Source organism: Seriola aureovittata, chromosome 12 (assembly GCF_021018895.1).
Source record: "Seriola aureovittata isolate HTS-2021-v1 ecotype China chromosome 12, ASM2101889v1, whole genome shotgun sequence".
In the NCBI taxonomy this organism is placed as follows: Eukaryota; Metazoa; Chordata; class Actinopteri; order Carangiformes; family Carangidae; genus Seriola; species Seriola aureovittata.
In genome coordinates, this window is record NC_079375.1 from 13454882 (window position 1) to 13475061 (window position 20180).

At 39.3% G+C, this 20180-nt stretch overlaps 2 protein-coding genes across 3 annotated transcripts in view; one reads left to right on the plus strand and one right to left on the minus strand.

Moving 5' to 3' along the window:
* The window catches only part of LOC130179466 (phosphatase and actin regulator 1-like), a 46824-nt gene extending 43017 nt beyond the window's left edge, over window positions 1–3807 (minus strand). Inside the window, exon 1 of the mRNA XM_056392462.1 lies at window positions 3616–3807. Within this exon, the coding sequence (XP_056248437.1) occupies window positions 3616–3727 (112 nt within the window). The 5' untranslated portion in view covers window positions 3728–3807. The remainder of the gene's footprint in view (window positions 1–3615) is intronic.
* Window positions 3808–4832: 1025 nt separating this feature from the next.
* On the plus strand, window positions 4833–11756 carry LOC130179420 (NAD-dependent protein deacylase sirtuin-5, mitochondrial-like). 2 transcript variants are annotated; one of them, XM_056392378.1, is made up of 9 exons: window positions 4833–4947; window positions 6156–6260; window positions 6936–7069; window positions 7562–7787; window positions 8383–8470; window positions 8602–8655; window positions 9983–10106; window positions 10278–10393; window positions 10702–11756. In XM_056392378.1, coding segments are annotated over exons 1-9 (924 nt in total). In that variant the 5' UTR covers window positions 4833–4946; the 3' UTR covers window positions 10778–11756. The 2 variants fall into 2 exon arrangements, with proteins under 2 accessions (XP_056248353.1, XP_056248354.1); XM_056392379.1 differs by having other exon boundaries at window positions 4858–4961.
* The last annotated feature ends 8424 nt before the right edge of the window (window positions 11757–20180 follow it).

The window sequence follows — 20180 nt, forward strand, 5'->3', positions numbered from 1 at the left end:
ATGTTAGTGGAAAATCTAAAGTGTTAGCTCCTTTAATTGGGTGTTGAGTTTTCTTGTGTGTAGCATCAGTCTGCAGACAGAAAGCAGATGGGGCTGTAGTTGAGCTGCTGAATTATGAGCAAATAAAAACAAGCAGACAACCTGTTCCAGTGAGACGGATGCTGTGTCAGCAGGCAGCACATACACAGCACACAAACAATGGATTGATATGCATGCTTGGCGCTCACAAACATGCACAACAGCATGCGGACACAGAGACACATGCACATATCTCTGCCTCTTGGCTAAAAATCCATAGACAGGATCCTTAGGTAAACAGTAATGATCCCAGTTCCACATACACTGTGATCTCTCACCTACTAGTCCAGATGACAATGTGTGTGTATGTGTGAGTGTGTGTAAGAGAGAGAGAGAGAGAGAGAGATGGAGACAGGCTAAGCTGACAATGAGAAGGTTCATAACAGGCAGCAATAACCGAAATCAAACCTGTGAAGTAGGTCAACCATCCATCCACACCTCCACCCTTTAATGCTTTACGACAGATGACGCAGTTGTTGATATCTGCGCAGTAACTGATGCCATTATATCATTATATCTTTGTGACTGTGTGCAGAGCCATTTAACTGTGGGGCAAAATTATATTAGCGTAGATGCTAAACAGGCCAGTGCAATAAAGCAATGTTTCACACATGCTCTCTGATTCCATTAGAAGCCCACGGGGTATCTGTCATTTGTATGCTACAAACCTTGTTTCTGCAAAAGTCAAACTTGTGGTAGAGACTGACTCCCCATAGAGATGCCTGATCCACAAATGAGCTGATCAGCGTCAGGGAATAAAGCAAACAAAAGCAAAATCAGCTGTTTAAACATAGAACACTTGAGTTGGCTGTGAAGCCTCAGCCCATCTCCAAATTTTTCACACTGACAAACTCACCACACATCAAAACGAATTACACAACTCAGTATCAGAGAAGCAGATGCCAGACTGGCAGTGTCTTTATTATAGCCTGACAGTGTTGGATATAAAAGTGTATTTGTGCTCTCTGTGTAGTGTGAGCTCATTGATGAAAACATGGATACAGCCTTAGCTGCAAAATAAATTTGTCTGCTCAAAAACCATCAATTTTGACCTCCTCCTGTGTTACACTTTGTGAATGTAATAATTTTCATATATTAAGTTGTGTGTCAAACAATTATAATGACCCTTAAAAAAAAAAAACATAACAAAGAGAAACCAAAGCTATTATCTTGTCTGGAACTACACAGAGATAATTGCTTAGTCCTTGTTTCACATCCTTGGCAGCCGTGGTCATTTATCATTATTAAGCACCTGGCCACACAACCATGAGACTTTTGGTTTCCTTGGCAATAAGCTAAAGCTAAATCCTGCTCCACTTCTTCAGGTGGAAGTGAGTCAACAGTGCTGTTGTACAAATCGCCCCCGTACCACCCTCATGCTTTGTATGAGCTCGTTGTAGAGTAGAGAGATAAAAAAAAAAAAAAAAAAAAGGAGCACAGAGAGGAACGGCAGTGTCCTGTCATTGACAACAAGCTTGTCTCCACAGGCCAAACGGTTCCCTGGCATGAGCGGAGCCGTCTTGGACTGCGAAGGCTTATCTGACATAAACATGCTGGGGGGCTTTTTTTATTTTTTATTTAAGGTTCATTCATCCAGGAAAGCATAACCGAGCACCCTTGCTCTGTTCCAACACTGCCCAGGCTGACATCCCACACCTGGGAGCTGTCAATACAGCAGCCACACTGTTGGCAACTGAGGAGCTGCACTGGAGCAAGGTGCAGTCGCTTTATGGTTGAAGTGATGACCTTCTCGTAACAATCCCTCCAGCCTCAGTTTAGACTGCTACTGTCCTGCCGTGAGATAACACAGACTCTGCTTTTAGTGGCCTTCTAGTGTGAAACACACTTAAATGATTAGCTGATTAATCGATTCACTGGTTCCAACTTTTCAAATGTGGCGTTTCTCTGCATTTCTCAGTTTCATAACATCAGAAAGTGAATGTCTTTGGGATTTGTGAGTCTTGGTTGGACAAAACAAGCAATTAGAAGATTCTGGGGTATTGTGTTGAACATTTTCACTACTTGACATTGTATAGACTAAATGATAAATTAAAAAATAATCAAGACATGATTTCATAATGACGTAATTGTTCGTTATAGCCCTACACACACACACACACACACACACACACACCTATGTCATTCAAAAAGCATTCCCTATTACAGTGCAAGATGTTTACACTATGTACCACTATTTGAAACTTTAGTTAGTTTCTGACAGGTTTGTTTTCCACGGAACAATAAGCATTCCTAAATAAAAAAAACAAAATAAAAAAACCAAAGAACTCTCAAACCAACCAAAAGAGCAAAGAGCAAAACCACAGTTATCTTAAGACACTGTAAGCTGTAGTCTGAAAATAAATAGACTGAAAAAAGAACCATCTTCCAAATCTTACTATAGATGCTCTATAAAAATCCCTATACAGAACTGGCCATCATCCAAACATTACAGTAGACATAGGCATCTCACACATTTTGCTGAGTAGATAAATGGGTGTGACTCCAGCAAGCTGCAAGGTTGGGGCTATAGGATGCATCTACAAAGTTGCAGTAGGGGACAGATATGTTCTGTGTAGCCTGTATTTCAGCACATTGGCATCAAGGGAACAAACCGTGTAGGACTTGTGATATCATTCTAATTATGACACATGTGGGCACACTCAAATCCCCCTCCTAAATAAGACTGAGAGAGAAGCACATTGGTATTGGGGCTGCTACAAATATCAACGACCCTGTAGAGTTTAGCAAACGACTGTCATCACCTCCATGAGACGTGTTTTCGGTGAAACAGGTAGATAGGCTAATGTAGATGCAGCGTGTTTCTTAATTACACTGTAGTGCAAAAGATCTGAATACTGTTGACTCAGTCAGCATAAAATGCCAAGTCACCATGGTAACAGGGGATGCAACACGCTTTGTAAAGGGTGATGGAGACAGGAGGCAATTCACCACGAGCATCATCGCGGGATCCATTGCAACTGTTTCAAATGCTGTGATTTAAAAAAAAAAAAAAAAAAAATCTACAAATAATGCTGAACAAACCGGATATCCCATCCGGATTTTGTGCACCACAACCATTGCCAAAGCTTGGGCTACTACATGTCACGTTGAAGCTTCTTCACATTATGTAACTGCGTTGAATTACAGTGGTAGCAGTAACCAAGCGCTGACGGAATTAAAATTCACACATGAACCGGATTTAAAGCTCTAAAAATGATTTTTTTTTTTTTTAATTTCTGAAGCCCTTTAACGTTTTTGCGCCAGAAACGTCATCACCAGCGTTAGTCCACAAAGTTGCATAACATTTCACAATTCCCCCAGCCTTACAGAGCCACCCATTAATAAATTTTGGAGGGATAAGCCTCACAGATGAACTATAACACAAGCCCACAAGAATAAAAGGCTTTTTTTTTTCATTCGTGTAAAACAGGAGCGTATTTTAGGCTATAATCCCCTTCAGTCCACCCACATAACGACATCTGGCAAAACAGCGAACAGGAAGATTTTTGGGGGCAGCATGGATGGATGTGCGCCTACCTGTCCGCAGGTTGAAGGAGAGTCGGGCTTCAACAAGATAGGGGGTATCGCTCTTGGAGCGGAGTCTCCTTATCGGTCGGCGGTCTGTGCTGCTGTCTGGAGTGGTCGCCATCAATTTGAACCAGTGTCCAGTGATGACTGCTGCTGGCCGACTGGGGCAGACGCAGAACCACGGCCACTCACACACTGGGAGGTAGATAAATGATGGGGGAGGAGGGAGTTCTCACACACACCGAGGCAGAGAGGGAGAGAGAGAGAGAGAGAGAGAGAGAGAGAGGGAGGGAGGGAGAGAGCGATAGAGAGAGAGAGAGAGAGAGAGAGAGAGAGAGAGGCGTTGGTGGAATATGGCACAGATACAGTGTGAGGAAAAAATAAAGATGGTAAAATACAGGGGAAAAAAAGGCAGCAGGCCTATTAAACCAGGAAAACGATCGTTTAGAATTTAAGTCTTCAGAAAATGATTATTAAATGAATAACTTAAGCTATATATAGGCCTAGGCTAGTGATTTACACCTACATTATGCCCATTTATTTATTTTATTTTTCAAATTCAAAATTACAGTTTTGGCTTGACCATAATTAAGTGCTGCCAGTGTACGAGCTTTACAGTGTGTATAGTTTAATAAATGATAGGTAATTAAGTATGATTAATAATTCAGCCATTAATAATTTGTACGAAAAAGGGGCAACAAATGGCTTTCACATTACTACATATATATACACACACACACACACACACACACACACACATATATATATATATATATATATATATATATATATATATATATATATATATATATATATATATATACACCATACAACTACATAATACAACATGGTATACTATTAGATAAGTAAAGAAATCATAATAATAAAAAGATTAATATATATGTGATAAGGTTTTGTTCAATTTAGTTCAGGCCAGATCTTTTTTGTCCCACAAGAAGAAAAACATTTAGTAAAAACACAATAAGGCAAGATTTCAGTTGTATTGTATATGTATTTGTTTTGTTCTTTTAAATAAACAAACAAACAATAACCGATTCTTATTTCTTGGTGTTGGCTGCTGTGTCTCTACCTTGAGGAGAATGAATGAATCATCCTGAATGAACCACACTTACAGCAGTTAACCACCAGATGGCTCTCTTAGACACATTTTTTTCTCTCCCTTTAACCTCTTTAACAACAGTTTTCGTGCATTTTTTAAGAGAGGGGTTTACGACAGTGTGGTACGTTTACGGCCTCTCGTGTTAATTGCACTGACAGAGGTAAACAAGCGTCAAGTCTGTGTGGATTTCGGCTCCTAAAGAGGAAATATCACCCAGCTAAGTAAGTACTGCAAGGTAAATAAGGCAATGTCATTTAAATAGGCATGTATTGGCTCTGTTTTCAGGTGAAATTACCTAGTAATACATGTTTGAATGGGTACGTTAGTGTCTACTTGTGGCAGCGAGCACGACGAGTTGTCCTAGCTAACTTAGCTCACGACCTTACAAGCTACGTTATTGTTAGCGTTGTATGTTTTAGCAACATATCAGGTAAAGTTAGTCTTCTACTTTCAATATATTCTCCTTGGACCTTCCTTTTGAACGTAAGTGACCGGTTGGTTATCTCCAAAATGACCAACAAACAGCCACAACAGCGGGTGCAACTTAGCTGTAACCTGTAAGGACACGCAGTTGCAGCTGTTTGATTTGTAAAACCAGTTCAGACACATTAAACTCTTAGTTTGTTCTGCCTTTGTGGGACGCACCCAGTTGCTAGTTTTACTTACAGTTTTTCTAAGTAGGCTGTTTAAAAGTTTCCTCTTAGTTTTACAGCCAACTTATTTGTTTTAAAAAGAGTTTTATGCACATTTCTTGCCTTATCAGGTCGACATCTGTGATGATTTCACAACTACATTTCAAGCATTCTTGAAGCCATGTCTTGTTTTCATTTTGATATGTTGAAGCAGTTATACAGTTGCACACAGGATCACTTCTCTTGATTTATTCACTTAAATGAATCCTTAAGCGTAATTATTTAGAGCATTTCTTTCACACAGCACAACATATTCTGTGTCCAGTATGTGCTTGTTCCTAAACTTCTTTGCAGCTATGAGTAAAATATTCAAAACAAAACACTATGTTGCACTATTACACTAAATGGAGATATTCTGGACATCTTGTGCATCATGTAATAGACATTTTCCCCAAGTTAAGCATGACATATTTTTACACAAGTTTGAACAATGTTTGGCTGCACAACAGGAAGAGATCCATATCTGACTCAGTTAAGATTGAAGGATGATTTGCCATGTTCACATTCAATACAGATGATTTGCCATGTTCACATTCAATATACAAAAGGACCAGTTATATAATCCGGTCCTAACACATATAATATAATCAGAAAAAGTCTTCATGCCTAAACTACAGAGTGAAAACAACTAGTTGGAACAGAAATTACATATAAAAAGTGAGGCTGTACAATAATTTATTTTCTTTTTGTGTTGTCCTTTGTGTTTTTACCCCTGTTCAACTGTATTTCTGAAACAGTGACAATGCTTCTCCAAAGTCGAGCTGTGTTTGCCCTTGGCCTTCGCATGTGCTCTACTCATGTGACAAAAGGACCTTTGATAGAGACAGCAAGACCCAATTCAGGTAAAATGAAAGGTACTAGGTTGACAGTATATGATGTTGGTTTGGTGATGTGTCAGATCAGTGTTAGCCCTGTATTAAACAATGGATATCAGCCATTGGATATCAGTCATCATCCTTCCTGACAGGATAGAAATGAAATGTTTTTAGTAACACTTGACAATATGGTGCACAAATATCTGAGTAGCATTTAAGTTAAAAGCTTAAAAGTCTTAACTGATAATTAATGAGTAACAAACAAGAAGTTTTAGATTTTAGATCATGAAAAGTTACTGTAATTGTCTAATGATAGCTTATTTGTGAATCTACATACTGACCTCTTTGATAAATCAGTTGTTCCTGATTTTACTAATGCAAGGTCTGTGGAAAGGGCAACAAGAACATTATAATATAGAACTCAAACATTATAATGTTAATTGTAATACTTACTGAATTATTGTAGCATCCAGAGAACCCCTCCCTACACAACATTTTGTTAGGACTATTGTAAAAATTATACATGTTGGAAATGATCAGTTAAGAGTAAAAACATTGATCACTCAAAGTGATATCACACCAGTCATTGTCTCATAGTAATAGTAATAGCTAAATCACATTGTTCTCTTTTTTTTTTTTTTTAATATTAAGACACTTAAAAAGCAATTAATTAGTAAGTTGCTTTTCATTTTGTTTTCCCAGACATGTCTGAATTCCGCAAGGACTTTTCCAAAGCAAAGCACATAGTTATCATCACGGGCGCAGGTGTGAGTGCGGAGAGTGGAGTCCCAACTTTCAGGGGAGAAAATGAGAAGTGGAGGAAGTGGCAGTCTCAGGTAATTTACAAAAAAAACAAAACACACACACATGTTTGTATGTGACTATATTATTTATTTATTTATTTATTTATCTATGGGTTTTTACTGTCTTTTTATTTAGGTCAAAGTCTTGTGTTTGGTCTGATTTCCAGCTGTGGTTCAAAGTTGTTGCTGTGGAGTGGGTGTATTTTATGTTTACATAATACATCTTCACAGCTCAGTGGATTTATCTCAGCAGCAATAGCCACTAAAGAAAGAAATGGTATTTGTTGCATAATCTGGACTCTTGTGGTGGGCTGCAGTAGGATTTACCTCCAGGAAAGAATCAACAATTATCCGTAATCCAAAAAAAAAAAAATCTCACTCTTTAATTGAGGTGTTTAAACCTAATCTGCTACATTTTGTTATCTGTCTAATTCTTTCCTCTGAAGATGACGCTTTTGATTGGTACCCTCTTAGCATTTGAGGGTTGACTGACTTAAGACATTCACATTGTTGATGCATCCTCAGGACCTGGCTACTCCAGAGGCCTTCTCACGCACCCCGTCTCGAGTCTGGGAGTTCTACCATTACAGAAGGGAGCTGGCGCTGAACAAGAAGCCCAGTGCTGCCCATCAGGCTATAGCAGAGTGCGAAGCCAGGTTGAGGAAGCAGGGACGCTCCGTGGTTGTCATCACCCAGTGCACAGATGACCTTCACCGACAGGCTGGGTCCAAACACGTGCTCAAGATTCATGGTGAGGGGCCGATTTGGGACAAATCTAAAAACTACCATGCATCAGACAAACACAGAGTTAGTCACTAATTTAATCAACACAAAGACACAGGGCAGAGCCAGAAGTGGCTGATAAGCAAGATACAGACAGAGAAGCACTGCCCAGATAGGTTAGAGAGACAGACAGATTAGAGAGAAATGCACTGCAAGCTACCACTTAACGTTAGCCTCCTGATATTTACTGACATCAAACTTGAAGAGGTGAGCACAAGTTTACCTGATTGCTGTTCCTGCATTTCACTCTCTTGGAGTGTTTTTTTTTTTTCTCTTTTCGTGACCAGGAGGATAGTTCCACTTCATCCTCTCATCAAAGTTGTAAACACTGACACCCAGTTTGACACTAGGGGGAGGCGGGGTCCTTGCGTAATTTGCAGAGCCCTACGCAACTTGCGTACTCAGCATATACGCCTGCCCAGCTCTGAAAAACTTCCTGGCATCGATAAAAGGAATTGATAAGCTCAGGGGCATACGATTCTGATGGTTCGTACAATTTGGATCTGGTTGCCAACTGCATCCTGTTCTTGATTCCCATACCCATTTTCTGTGTGTAACTGCAGGCAGTCTGATGGAGACGCGCTGTGTGAGTTGTGGAAATGTTACTCTGAACAAGCGTAGCCCCATATGTGCCGCCCTAAAGGACAAAGGGTAAGAGGCAGCACCTCTGGAGTATACACGAACTGATAAACATGCAGGATTTGTAGCCTGATCTCTTCAGGTTGACCCCTGTTTGGATAAAGTGCTATTTCACTCACTGTGTTTGTTCTGTTAATGCACAGTTCACCTGACCCAGATGTTGCTGATGCCCAGATTCCAGTGGATAAACTGCCAAGGTGGGATTAATGTCACTTGATATTAATAATGCTAAGGGTCAGACTTACTAAGCTTTTGTGTTGCTTCTCAAATGCCAACTGTGCCTGGATTTTTCCTTTATTAAACAGGCACACCAGCCTGAAAACAGTTTGTCTGTGGTCTTAAGTGTGTTCCACATGTCAGCAGTCTCTCTCTCTCTCTCTCTCTCTCTCTCTCTCTCTCTCTCTCTATTAATTGTAAATGTATTTGGGGGGGGGGGGGGGGGGGGGCTGTGCAAACACCAGGAGGGAAGACCAGGTTGCTTAATTTTGTGTGCAGGGAAAATTCTCTGTATATAAAGAGCAGATGCAAGTATGTTAAAAAGGGAGGTTGTGGTTGGACTGTACTGTGCTGTACAGAAATCTCTGTGGCAGCACACAGGCAGTGTGATGTAATGAATAAATGATTATCTCATTAAATATTAACTTAGTAATTTATAAACTGTGGGATCTCTGTATACTACCAATTGCACTCTTTAAATAAAAACAAATTTGAGTGCGGTCATTTTGGTATTCTTGTGAGACTTTAGTTGTCTCAACCACCATTTCCACCCTCCATCTGCTCTGCTTTGAGCTTCTGTTGAACCTGCTGCTCCTTCAAGATCAGATCTGTCCCAGCTCTCCCTCACAACCTGTTACATTGGCTTATATATGTAGTTGTTAAAAGCAATGTTGTGCATCTTAAGTCTGATTGTGTGATGAGTTGCTGCCTTGTTAAATCAGTGTGAGCACAAATTAAATGAAAAGCCTAAATCAAATTTACCCTGTGCTTCCATGAACTCCGTTCTGGTCCTGGATCTTAACTCTTCTCAGGTCTTCTCAGTCTAAGCTCCATCTCCATTTTTACTTGTTTCCAAGTGTTTTCATTATGCATTAAGAGAACCTGGGGTTTCCAATGTTGTACTTGAGTCCCCATGTTAGTAATAGTGAAGTCGTGGCTTCCACTTGGGGGCAGTGGTGTGCTGTGAATATTTCAACTTTTCTCTTAGACCTTTGGTTGTCAAGTCATTTAAAAAAACAATATGGCCAAAGAGTTGTACGTTGACGAGATATTGAGTTTAAACACACTGAGAGTGCATGCAATTTCTACTTCATCATTGAGTTATCTAGGATAGAAAACTGCAGCTTCTTCACTCATGGGTTTAACTATCAAGCAAATTGCACCTCTGCCCACATTGCAAGCAGTGACTGTGTCTGCATGGATTTACCCTTTTGTGTTATAATGATTAATTAATGATTAAATATGGTGTGATAAATACAGTATGACACAACTAATCACGCAAGTACTGTTTTCTGCTGCTGTATCAAGGTGTGACGAAAGTGACTGCCATGGTCTTCTAAGGCCCAACGTTGTGTTTTTTGGAGAAACTCTGGACTCTCATGTCCTGACCAAAGTGGAAAAAGAGATGGAAATCTGTGATCTCTGTCTGGTGGTGAGTTCTCCTCATTATTACATGCGTACATGTCATATTCTCCTATTGTGTAATATTATTATATAACAATATTTGTTCAGAATCTCTCAAGGACTGGACCTGAAATACAATACTGTACAGTGGTTTTCAAGTTGATGCTGGTGTCATTGCCCTCTCTGTGTTTATCTATAGGTGGGCACATCTTCAATCGTTTACCCAGCAGCCATGTTTGGCCCGCGGGTTGCATCCAGAGGCGTTCCAGTGGCAGAGTTCAACACACAAACAACGCCGAAATCCCAGTACTTCACGTAAGTCGGTCAAGAAGCTGGGTGTATGTTGAAAAACTAAAAATAGCATGAAATTATGTAAATTATAAGTGATGTTGCATATCTATATTTATATCACATTATAGTATATTCATATTATATTATACTCAGATATGTAACGCCATCCACTGGCATCATAGGCAACATCCAGGCCGCTTCACAATATTTGTTAACCTTGAATCAGTCGCCCACTCCAAAGCACTTTCAACTCTACCTGACCTTGTAGTCGTCAACCTAAAATTCTGACCTTCAGTGTCTCCTTGTTTTTCTGTGTGTGTGATGTGACACAGGTACCATTTCCAGGGACCATGTGGAACCACACTGCCTCCAGCTTTGGCACGAGACGAGTCAGAGGTTATTTACTGACTTTACAGACAGCAGTCAGTGGCTTCTTCTATAGTCAAATGCAATCTAAAGCTGTGGGGTTTCACAGCATTTCTCTAAATCTTTGCCTTAATATCACTCTAGCTGTTAATGCTTAGTAGAGGGAGAACTGTAAATAATTAAGCATTTTAAGACTTTGAGATGGATCTTTTAATACTTGAATATATAGCTCACTCAACTGGAAATGGGATTTTGAATGTTTTACATATTCGTTGCTTAGAGTTAAGCAGGAGCTATGCAGCTTGGTGTAAGAAAGGGAATGTACTACGTATGTAGTTCTTTGCTTAGGAAAACATTTCCTCAGGTATCAGAGGGTATTAATGTTTTTCTTTACATATTAGTTGCTGGTGAGTGATTGTTATATTTCGGATATACTGTGCTCAAAATTGTGCTGTACAACGGAACAGCATATTACTCCAGGTGCCAATGGAGGGTATTGCTCTTTTTTCTTTCCACCAAATGAACAGATGTACAGACTGTAACATAATCTCGTGCCTTTCAAAACTGTTTACACAACCTTGACCAAATGCTCGCTTTAAACCTCAAGTGAAAATCAACCAATGTTACAGAGATTTACCTGAGTGCAGAGGTAGTTTTTGACCAAGGACAGAGAGGGTAGAGAGAGGGAAAATGCCATTTCAGTCCTAGCCTGAATCAGCATTAATTCACTCTCATGCTCTTTGACTGTGTTTAGTATAAGTATAGTTACATGTCATGGATTATTCATGATACATTTGATGCATTTTTACACATTTCAGTGGCTGTTATCAAATATATATATGTGTGTTCAATAATTGTGGATGGAAATTGTCTAAACATGGAAGCAACTATATATTTAATAACACAATCAGTTTTTTTTAACTTTTTTTCCCATAAACATCATTCACACTTTCTTATGATGCATCTATTAAAACTAGCAATGCAATAATACAGAATATAATTATTAAAACACTAGATGTTTGTTTGCTGTCTTTGTGTCATTGTCCACTGTGAAAAAGCATCAGTTGGTTTGTTGATCTACAGTGGAGTAAACTGTACTGTACCCAAAATGAACAGTAGATGCCAGCATGTAGCTTTTATAGTAAGATGTAACTATACCACTCAGATTCCTCTCAGAGTATGCAGGAAGCATCCTGTCAGTGAACTCAGGGTTGTTACAGCTGAGCCGAGGTGAGGAAACAGCCTCAGTTATCATGCAGCTGAAAATGGAAATGATTTGAAGTGGAAAGCAGTCTATGACACAAGTTAGCCTCTGTTGTCCCAGGTGTGTTACAGGGATGTTGATAAAATCATATGAGATACTATTATTTGTGTTTTTGGCTGGACCGCAACAGCGGGGCCAGCCCAATAATCTGGAGTGTCCCTGACTGACTGACTGACTGACTGACTGACTGACAGACTGACTGATGATATTACAACCATTGGAGTTGGACAAAAATGAAAGTATGAATAAATTAAAGTATAAATACAAAAATAAAGTCGAAATTACAACAATTTAATGCAAAATGAAAACATTTGGTAATAAAAAAAATGTTATTTGTAGAAAATGCTATTTCTACATTTATTTATTTATCTCTTTTTCAGTATGTTAATTAAGTAGGCGGTCCTTCCTCAGTCTAAAGCTGGATTGGTTATAGTGGTGTGATTGATTGGATGGATCTGCTACTACTGCCTTGACTGGTGCACAGGAGGTTTACCTTTCCATGGACTTTGACCCTAGATTTAGCGATTTTTTTTCCAGACTCTTTCATGACATTTCTTTCCATGAAGCACCAAGCAACAAATCTAGTGACTTTTTGAACAAACCTTCGCTACTTTCTATCAAGGAGAGTCACCATCAAGTTAATTGAATACAATGAATTGATTTCATTCAATTGGATTTAATTGAGTAAATCTAATTTAATTCAATTTATATTTTAATTTAAGGATGCCAACCGGGGCTTAGGGCTACACCTCTTGTTATGGGAAGTCTACCAAGCCGCTCTGGTGACCCGGCTGCTCGGGAACTGCAGGGAAGTGGAGGAGTGCTTCCAATACACTGAGCCTCGCCTCCATTACAGCAAAAAAAAAACTGCTTTCATTATATGTTTCATTATTACTAAAGGAGGCAGAGAAATAATTAAACATAAGACACACCGAGCAGGAGAGAGGGAGGGAGAGAGAGAAGTCATTGGTAATGAGGCTTCGTACCACTATGACCCATTCTACATATCAAACTGAAGGATTTATACATAAAGTAAAACTTACATTCTGGAGTTGAAGTAAATAAAAGCTGAACTATTGTGGATCCCAGACAGGCTGTGAGCTGAGTGAGAGCACATCATGGTTCTAAAATCTGGAATTGACCGTAGGCAGTCCAGCCACTTTTGATCTAGTCTTCTTAAATTTTAGGTGACAGCTTGAGTAGAGAAATTGGTGGGACTTTATTCATTCTCATTGTCTTTTTTAGGTTGAGGCCTAGTGTAGCATTTCCCAACTTTTTTGGCTTATGATTACGTACATTTGTTACATGTGTCTACCAGCTGTAGTCAAGGAGGTTACATTTTTGTTTGTTTTTTAAAAATATTTTTGAGTCCTAAAGAAATGATCCAATGAACAGGTAAATGGGAAAAGATTACAGGAGAGTCTTAAAAATGTTATGAAGGAGAAATATGTTTTTGTCCCCTTTCCTTTCCGATTAATCATCCCATGACCTCTCAGACTTATCTTGCAACCCTCATTTTACAAAAACACTGGCCTAATGCATCCTAGAGACAAAAGCTCCAGCTTCTTCAAAGTGTTTATCTTCATTGACTGACTGGACTAACATGGTTAAGTCATTCAGTGGAAATGAGAGAGACAGAGGGCCAGTAGTAATTCAAATTAGCTGGGGAAGGTTATGTTCATTAGACAGTGTTATGATAATGTAATGATAGTCATAAAGGAGTTATCTCAAGAGAGCTAGAGAGTGTACATGTGTGTGAGAGAGCCACACACACACACACACAGGTCCGTAATCCATCTTTGGTACCTCAGGGGAGTCACTTGGGTTAGTTCATTTCATGCCCACTGTAGTTTCAGCACTCTCATTAGAATTTTTTTGTCCACACAGCATAGCAGCACCACAAAACAAAACCACAAACATGCCCCAGTTGGCCCAGCACATGTTCTGAGAAAATACCAGGCACCATTTCCTCTCAAGTGTTATTCCGTCTCTACTGTGGCGCCTCACCACTTGCTTTCTTTGCTTGACAATTAGCATCCAAATCAAATCCTTCTGTCCTCCATAAAGTATGTCCACCTGTTAATGTATATCATCATCATCATTGCAATGATTAGATTTTCTCATTTCCTCCTCTATTACCGCTGCTTCTCCTCAAGAAGAGGTAAAGCCAAGTCCCATTTGTCATCAGGAGAAAAAGTACATGGAGAGGCACTTAAGAGAAATCTCAGGCATTTGATACAGTCATTTCTGGAGCTGATGTGAACAAGGCTGCCAACTTTGCTCCTGCAGCTCATTCATGAATGTAGTGGGGAGGGATGAAACAGTGACAGTAGAAAGGTCCTTGTCTGACCCAAAAGCCTATGGGTTAATAGAGTCATCATCATTGGTGGCAGCTCTACAAATATCCCTCTGTCTCTTTGAATGAGGAGGTAGATTGACCAGGAGATGGCGTTTGTGTGTGAGTGTGTAGGCATATATTGGTTTTAATGTGAATGTCTGTGTGTGGGAGATTGTCTCTGTCTCTGGGAGTTATTTTGTTTGAGTCTCTGTGTTTGGAAAAATCAGAGTGGTATTTGATGGCCAGCTGGATAAGTGTCCATTTGTGTGAGTGTGTGTACATGTACTTGAACCAGGGGGAAGAATGTGTCTCAGCGTGTGTGTGTGTGTGTATGTGTGTTTGTGCTATATATCTACTGGTGTAATTTTTCTTTCTGTATGCAGACTGGCAGAAGTGTCAGGCCAAACCAGGTCAGGCTGGGTGAGGAGCCGTGAACATTACACAGATACAGTTAACCAGAGCTTGTCAATGTCCATTTGGCATGGCATGCCTCATTCTGTAAATTCAGTATCTGTATTTTTTTTTTTAAACTGAGCTTTTTTTAAAATATTGTGTATCTCCTATTTGAAAAGGTGTCACAATAATAACTAGAGCAAGTCTAAAAGAAATAGCTAGTTTTAAGGTGTAGATAACACATTGCATCTGAAGCTAAGGGGGCTGAATGCATTGCTGCTAGATAATGAGAAGATGCCTGTTCTAGATTAGATTAGATTTTGATTAGATTATTAGATTCAACTTTGTTGTCACTGCACAAAGTATTGAGATAACGATCTAAGCAGAAGGGCAAACTAGGGTTATAGTCAAATCGTATATTATACTTTTTTTCATTTGTAAAGTCAGCGAGGATACTGTTTCCAGGCCATTAAGAAGTCCAGGGTTAGTACGATACATAAAAAAAAGAATGAAAGGGCATGGTGAAGAATTACCAGACTGTTTCAGTTCTTGCAGTGTTATCAAACATTTCAGAAAGAGTTGCACATGACCAGTGTGGTGCTTATACAAGGAAACAATATTCTTTAAGAACCGACCTAAGAACCACAGAAAAGCTCTTGTTGACCCGACTGACCAGGTTATGAACAACAGACTTTAAAAAGCTTTTTGATACAGTAAACCATTCAGTTTTATGGAACAAACATACAGTTTTTACATGTGGTGTTCCACAGGGATCAAGCTTAGGACCTTTACTCTTCCTATATATATGAATAATTTGAATTACATTGTTTATTTGTGAACTTTTTCTGTTGGCTGTTGATTTGGCTTTGTAGGTGAGCTCAATATACGTCTTTGAAACGCAGTCAAGACATGCTGAAAATTAGTACATGGCTGGTGAACGATAAACTTTCAATCTTTTTTATTTTCCTTGCATTTATAAACTTGTGTAAAACCAGATTACATCCACAATCGAGTCACAACTAGTGACCACTTAGGTGGTTTACATGATCAAAATTTATGGTTAAAAAATGTCCAGAAGTCTAATGCCAGTCTAAAGGTTTGAAAATGCTTCTTCATGTGAGTTACAAGAATGTGTTGTGTAAGACTTGACTGTGCTGTGCATGTTGTTTCTTTTACCATAATCTGTCTAAGCAACAACAGACCTGTTTACGGACTGCACAAATTAAGTAGGTTATATTTTTGAGAACAGCAGAGGTAATACTAGGCATAGGCTTATGAAGAGGGTATTTTCTATTTATAGCAATGTTCACACACTGGAGTGGGGACCAGGGCTTGTGTCACATGCATGCAAGCACATACACACACTGACATACACACTGACACACACACAAACAAACAGTCAGTGCTACCAACACATACTAATCTCCTCATGGTCTCCTCCTTACCTTTCCCTGAACTCTGTGTGTTTAACAGACTTGTCTGTTGTAATAAAGGTTTACAGTTCATCCCTCATTTGCCATGAGAACCACAACTAATTTAGGAAGACCCACCACCTGTCCCCACCCTACATTATATTCTTTGTTCCTTTACTTTTGGTCTTCTGTGTGATGTAAGCTTGATATTCCCACAATGACATGAACAATAAACAAGATGTGAGGAAAAGTCAGTTTCATACATCGACTAAGGTGTCTTTCCCTGACCTACAGCACATCCCTGGATTATGCTGATGCTTGTGCTTCCAGGTAGCTGATTGCAAGGGAGTTGTTGTTTGAGGAAGGCTGAGATAGGGGCTCAGGTGCAAGCTAATCTGCTCTAACCCTGCACTAATTAGGATCAAGGCTAGTGGCCACTTTCTTGTGGTTATTGATCACCGGCCCCGCCTCTCCCAGAGAAGTATTTGACTCCTATAAGAACAGCAGCACAGTGTACACATAAGGGGAAGCTCTCCCCTCCCTGCCTGGTGAATCTTGTTTGTGTCTTTGAAATTCAGAATCCAGTTCCTTTTCAACATCAGGCCTTTGTGTTGTTAGGTCTCATCCGTTAGGCCTCTAGTCAGCCTGCTCTGTTTTTTCCTCTTTCCTACGTAAGTACTCTTTAACTGAATTCATCTGACCCACTCAATATTCATTGTCTAGGGTGTCTGTTGACCAGAATCACAGGCATTTCCATCCGTCTCTTTCCCTCACTATCACTTTCTCTTTTTCTCGTTTCACTTCACTTCAACTTAAAATCAACGAGTCAGGTTGCTATTAGTTTCCCAAGAGAATAAGAGGCCCTTTTGTGTTTTTTGGATAGGCTATATATTTTTTCAAACACTAATTTTTCTGCTGTTAAAAGGATATATGTGAATTACATCTGAGTTTGTTGAGTCAAACATTAAAAAAGGGTGGCCTCCAAAACTCATTTAAGGGGCAGATTTGCAGACCAGTCCAGCAATGGTAGAGAATAAAACCAACAAAACTCACTGGCACATAATTGGTCCTGCATTCACTAATTCTTTTGGACACTTGGGGGCAGCACAACCAGTGCACCCAACATTGACAGTACCTTATAAAGGTGACATGGCTAACATGTTAGTAAAAAGCTGCCCATGTAAGCAGACAAGGATCAATATTAGCATTCATTTGGAGTCGTGTTTCTTGCCACTTGATGAATATAAGTCTAATATCCACTTTCCCTCTTCATCTGTTTTTGTCTCCACTACATACTGATGGAAATACTTGGCTTTTTAACTGCTACATGCTCCACTTTGTTCAACAGTTAGTTGCTAGCTAAGTCAATTTACTGTTTTATGAGAGGCATTCAGTGGGTTTAACAGAGTTTTCTCAGTTGCCTGTTGAAGCTGGACAGGATACTGGTGAGAGAGGTGAGAATTAACCAAGCCAATCAAACAAAGCTGAGCAGAAAACGAGACAATGTCCTGAAAGATGCTAAAGAGTTTAGGGGAACAGTGATAATTCTCTGTGGACTGCCCTTACACAGAGTCATTTGATTCATTGTTAACATAAAAATGTTGATTAGAACAAGAGAAATTCTAGTTTCATATAACCTGTGTCATAATTTTGCATTCCTTTTGGTAATATCAACATTGCTCTAACCAAATTAGTTGCTGAGATCTAGGAATATGCCAACATAGATATAAAGTCAGGAGCACAGGCAGCTTTTGGTGCGTAAAGGAATACGTTCTGCTGAACTTGCAACACTTCTTCTATGGTAAGTAAACAGCTGTTAATGCTAATGTTGGCTATGTAGCTACTGCAAAAAAACAATAAATAGCTCCTTTAAAGTGATGCTAAAAATGTTCCAAGATATCAGCAATTACTGTGGTGCAAATATAAGGCCCACACTGTTATAAATTAAGTTTAAATCTTAATTTGATTGAAGTTATTACTTTTCTTTCCATCACAGCCAGGTTGAAAGTTCTAGTAGAGCTGTTCTCAGTGCCTATGTAGACATTGTTTTACATTATCACATCTGTAAGTGAACAGGTAGTTTTTTTTTGAAAGACCTCTCTCTGTGTCTCTCTCCCTCCCCCTCCCTCTCTGTTTGTCTGTCTCTCTCTGCTGCCTCATGTGCTGCACAGTGAACACTTCAAGCACTCAAATTCACTGGGGCACGTGATACTTTGGAAGACAGCCATTGTGGGAGGGGACAAGGCACATGTACCGGAAGCAAACACACACACATAAACACATATGCAAACAGATACACACTCACACATTGGCTCTCCCAGATTACTTGAACTACCAGAAGCTTTAAGAGGATTTCACTATGGGAGGGTGCTGCACTTGAATCTCATGCACCTGATGGCTATTGATCCATCCTAAGCTTGCACAGAGATACACATGCGAAACAGACACAGTTGTTACTTTTTGTCATTACAAACAAGCTTCTGACCTATCTTCTTCATTTTTCAGTGTTGCAGGAGCAGCTGGAGGTTCCACTCTGCAGTAGTCTGCTCCTTTGGATTCAGGGCTACAGTACAACACGTAAAAATAGCATAGCCCCAATCTGTCTGAGTGACGGGAGCGAGTTGTTTGGACAGGAAGCATCCAAACGGTAATCCACACCTGTCACTTTCTTTATACAATCCCCTTTTCCATCATAGGACACAATTGCAATAAATGTGTCCATAAACGGTGTAGTCTAGCTCTTGGGGTTTATTAGCAATGCTGATGTGAGCGGAAGATTAGAAGGGGAGTGTTGTCTGTAATGGAGGCAATGCTGAACAAGTCCCTCAGATAATGTAGGTTGATAAGCAAAAGGTTGCAATCAGCAAGCTGTCATGAGAGAAAGCAGGATAATATCATGTATACTGTTTAGGGAAAGGAAGATACTGATCAGGTTTACATTTGATGGTAACACATTACGTGTTCTTTTGAAAAATCCTTACCTAGAAATGTAGGTTTGATTTACATTTCCTTCTCAGTAAAGATGTTCAAATAGGTAATTTTACTCTATGTCAGTAACCCTATCAAGATATAACAAAATATTTACCAAGGAAAAGAGAAGAAGCCCCATAATGCGATTTATTTGTTAAACCACATTTTTGCACATTCTCAACCCTCATAATTTCTTAGTTTTCATAAATATTAATGATTCTTAAACATTAGTGATTCAAGACAAATTTTTAAAATGCCACTATCGTATGTTATTATTGACACTGTTGTTATAATAGATGCCTTCGACAGAGGACACTAAAAGCAGCAATAACTGGCTGACAACATTGTATCCCATCAACTTTCTACCTGAGATTGCATCTGACAAACAATCTATGTCTTTCAAACTACTTGACAAACAGCTGAACTGTGCTAGACCAAGATTTTGCTTTGCAAAGTTTTTAGAACACAGTCAAAGCCTGTTCAATGACCTTGTCGTCATTGAAGTGACAAGTGCATCAATAGATGAATTACATTTGAATCATGGATTCATAGCCTCTACATTTATCTGTTGTGACTGCACAGTAGATGTGTTTTGGAGAGGGGGCCAATCATTCTCTGTGCTGAATGAAGGATAAGCTTGTGGATTTTTTCCCCCCCGAGTCCAGTTTTGATTTGGTAATTATGTGTGTATTATGTTTTCAGCCCTGACAAATGGAGTTCTGTAGGTTCCTGCTCAAGGCTGGATTTGGACTCATTTCTTTTAAGTTTATGTGAGAAATAGCTGACTTGTGGCGATATTTGATTTACGTTTTCTATTCTACTTCATAAGTAAAGGAAAAGAAATAGATTTATCACCATGTTATGAAAGTAATATAACAAAATATCATGCATATAAAGCTCATGCTCTCAAAGAGTTTTGTAGCTGGAATATTTTCTTTATCCCTCCCAGATGTAGCATGTTTCTCTGAGGAAAGCAGGAGCAGCGCACCTAACTGACAATCATGAGAAAGGGTGCGTTTTGTTTTTTTTTTCTTAGCACATTTTAATTAAGGCTGACATTAGCTAATT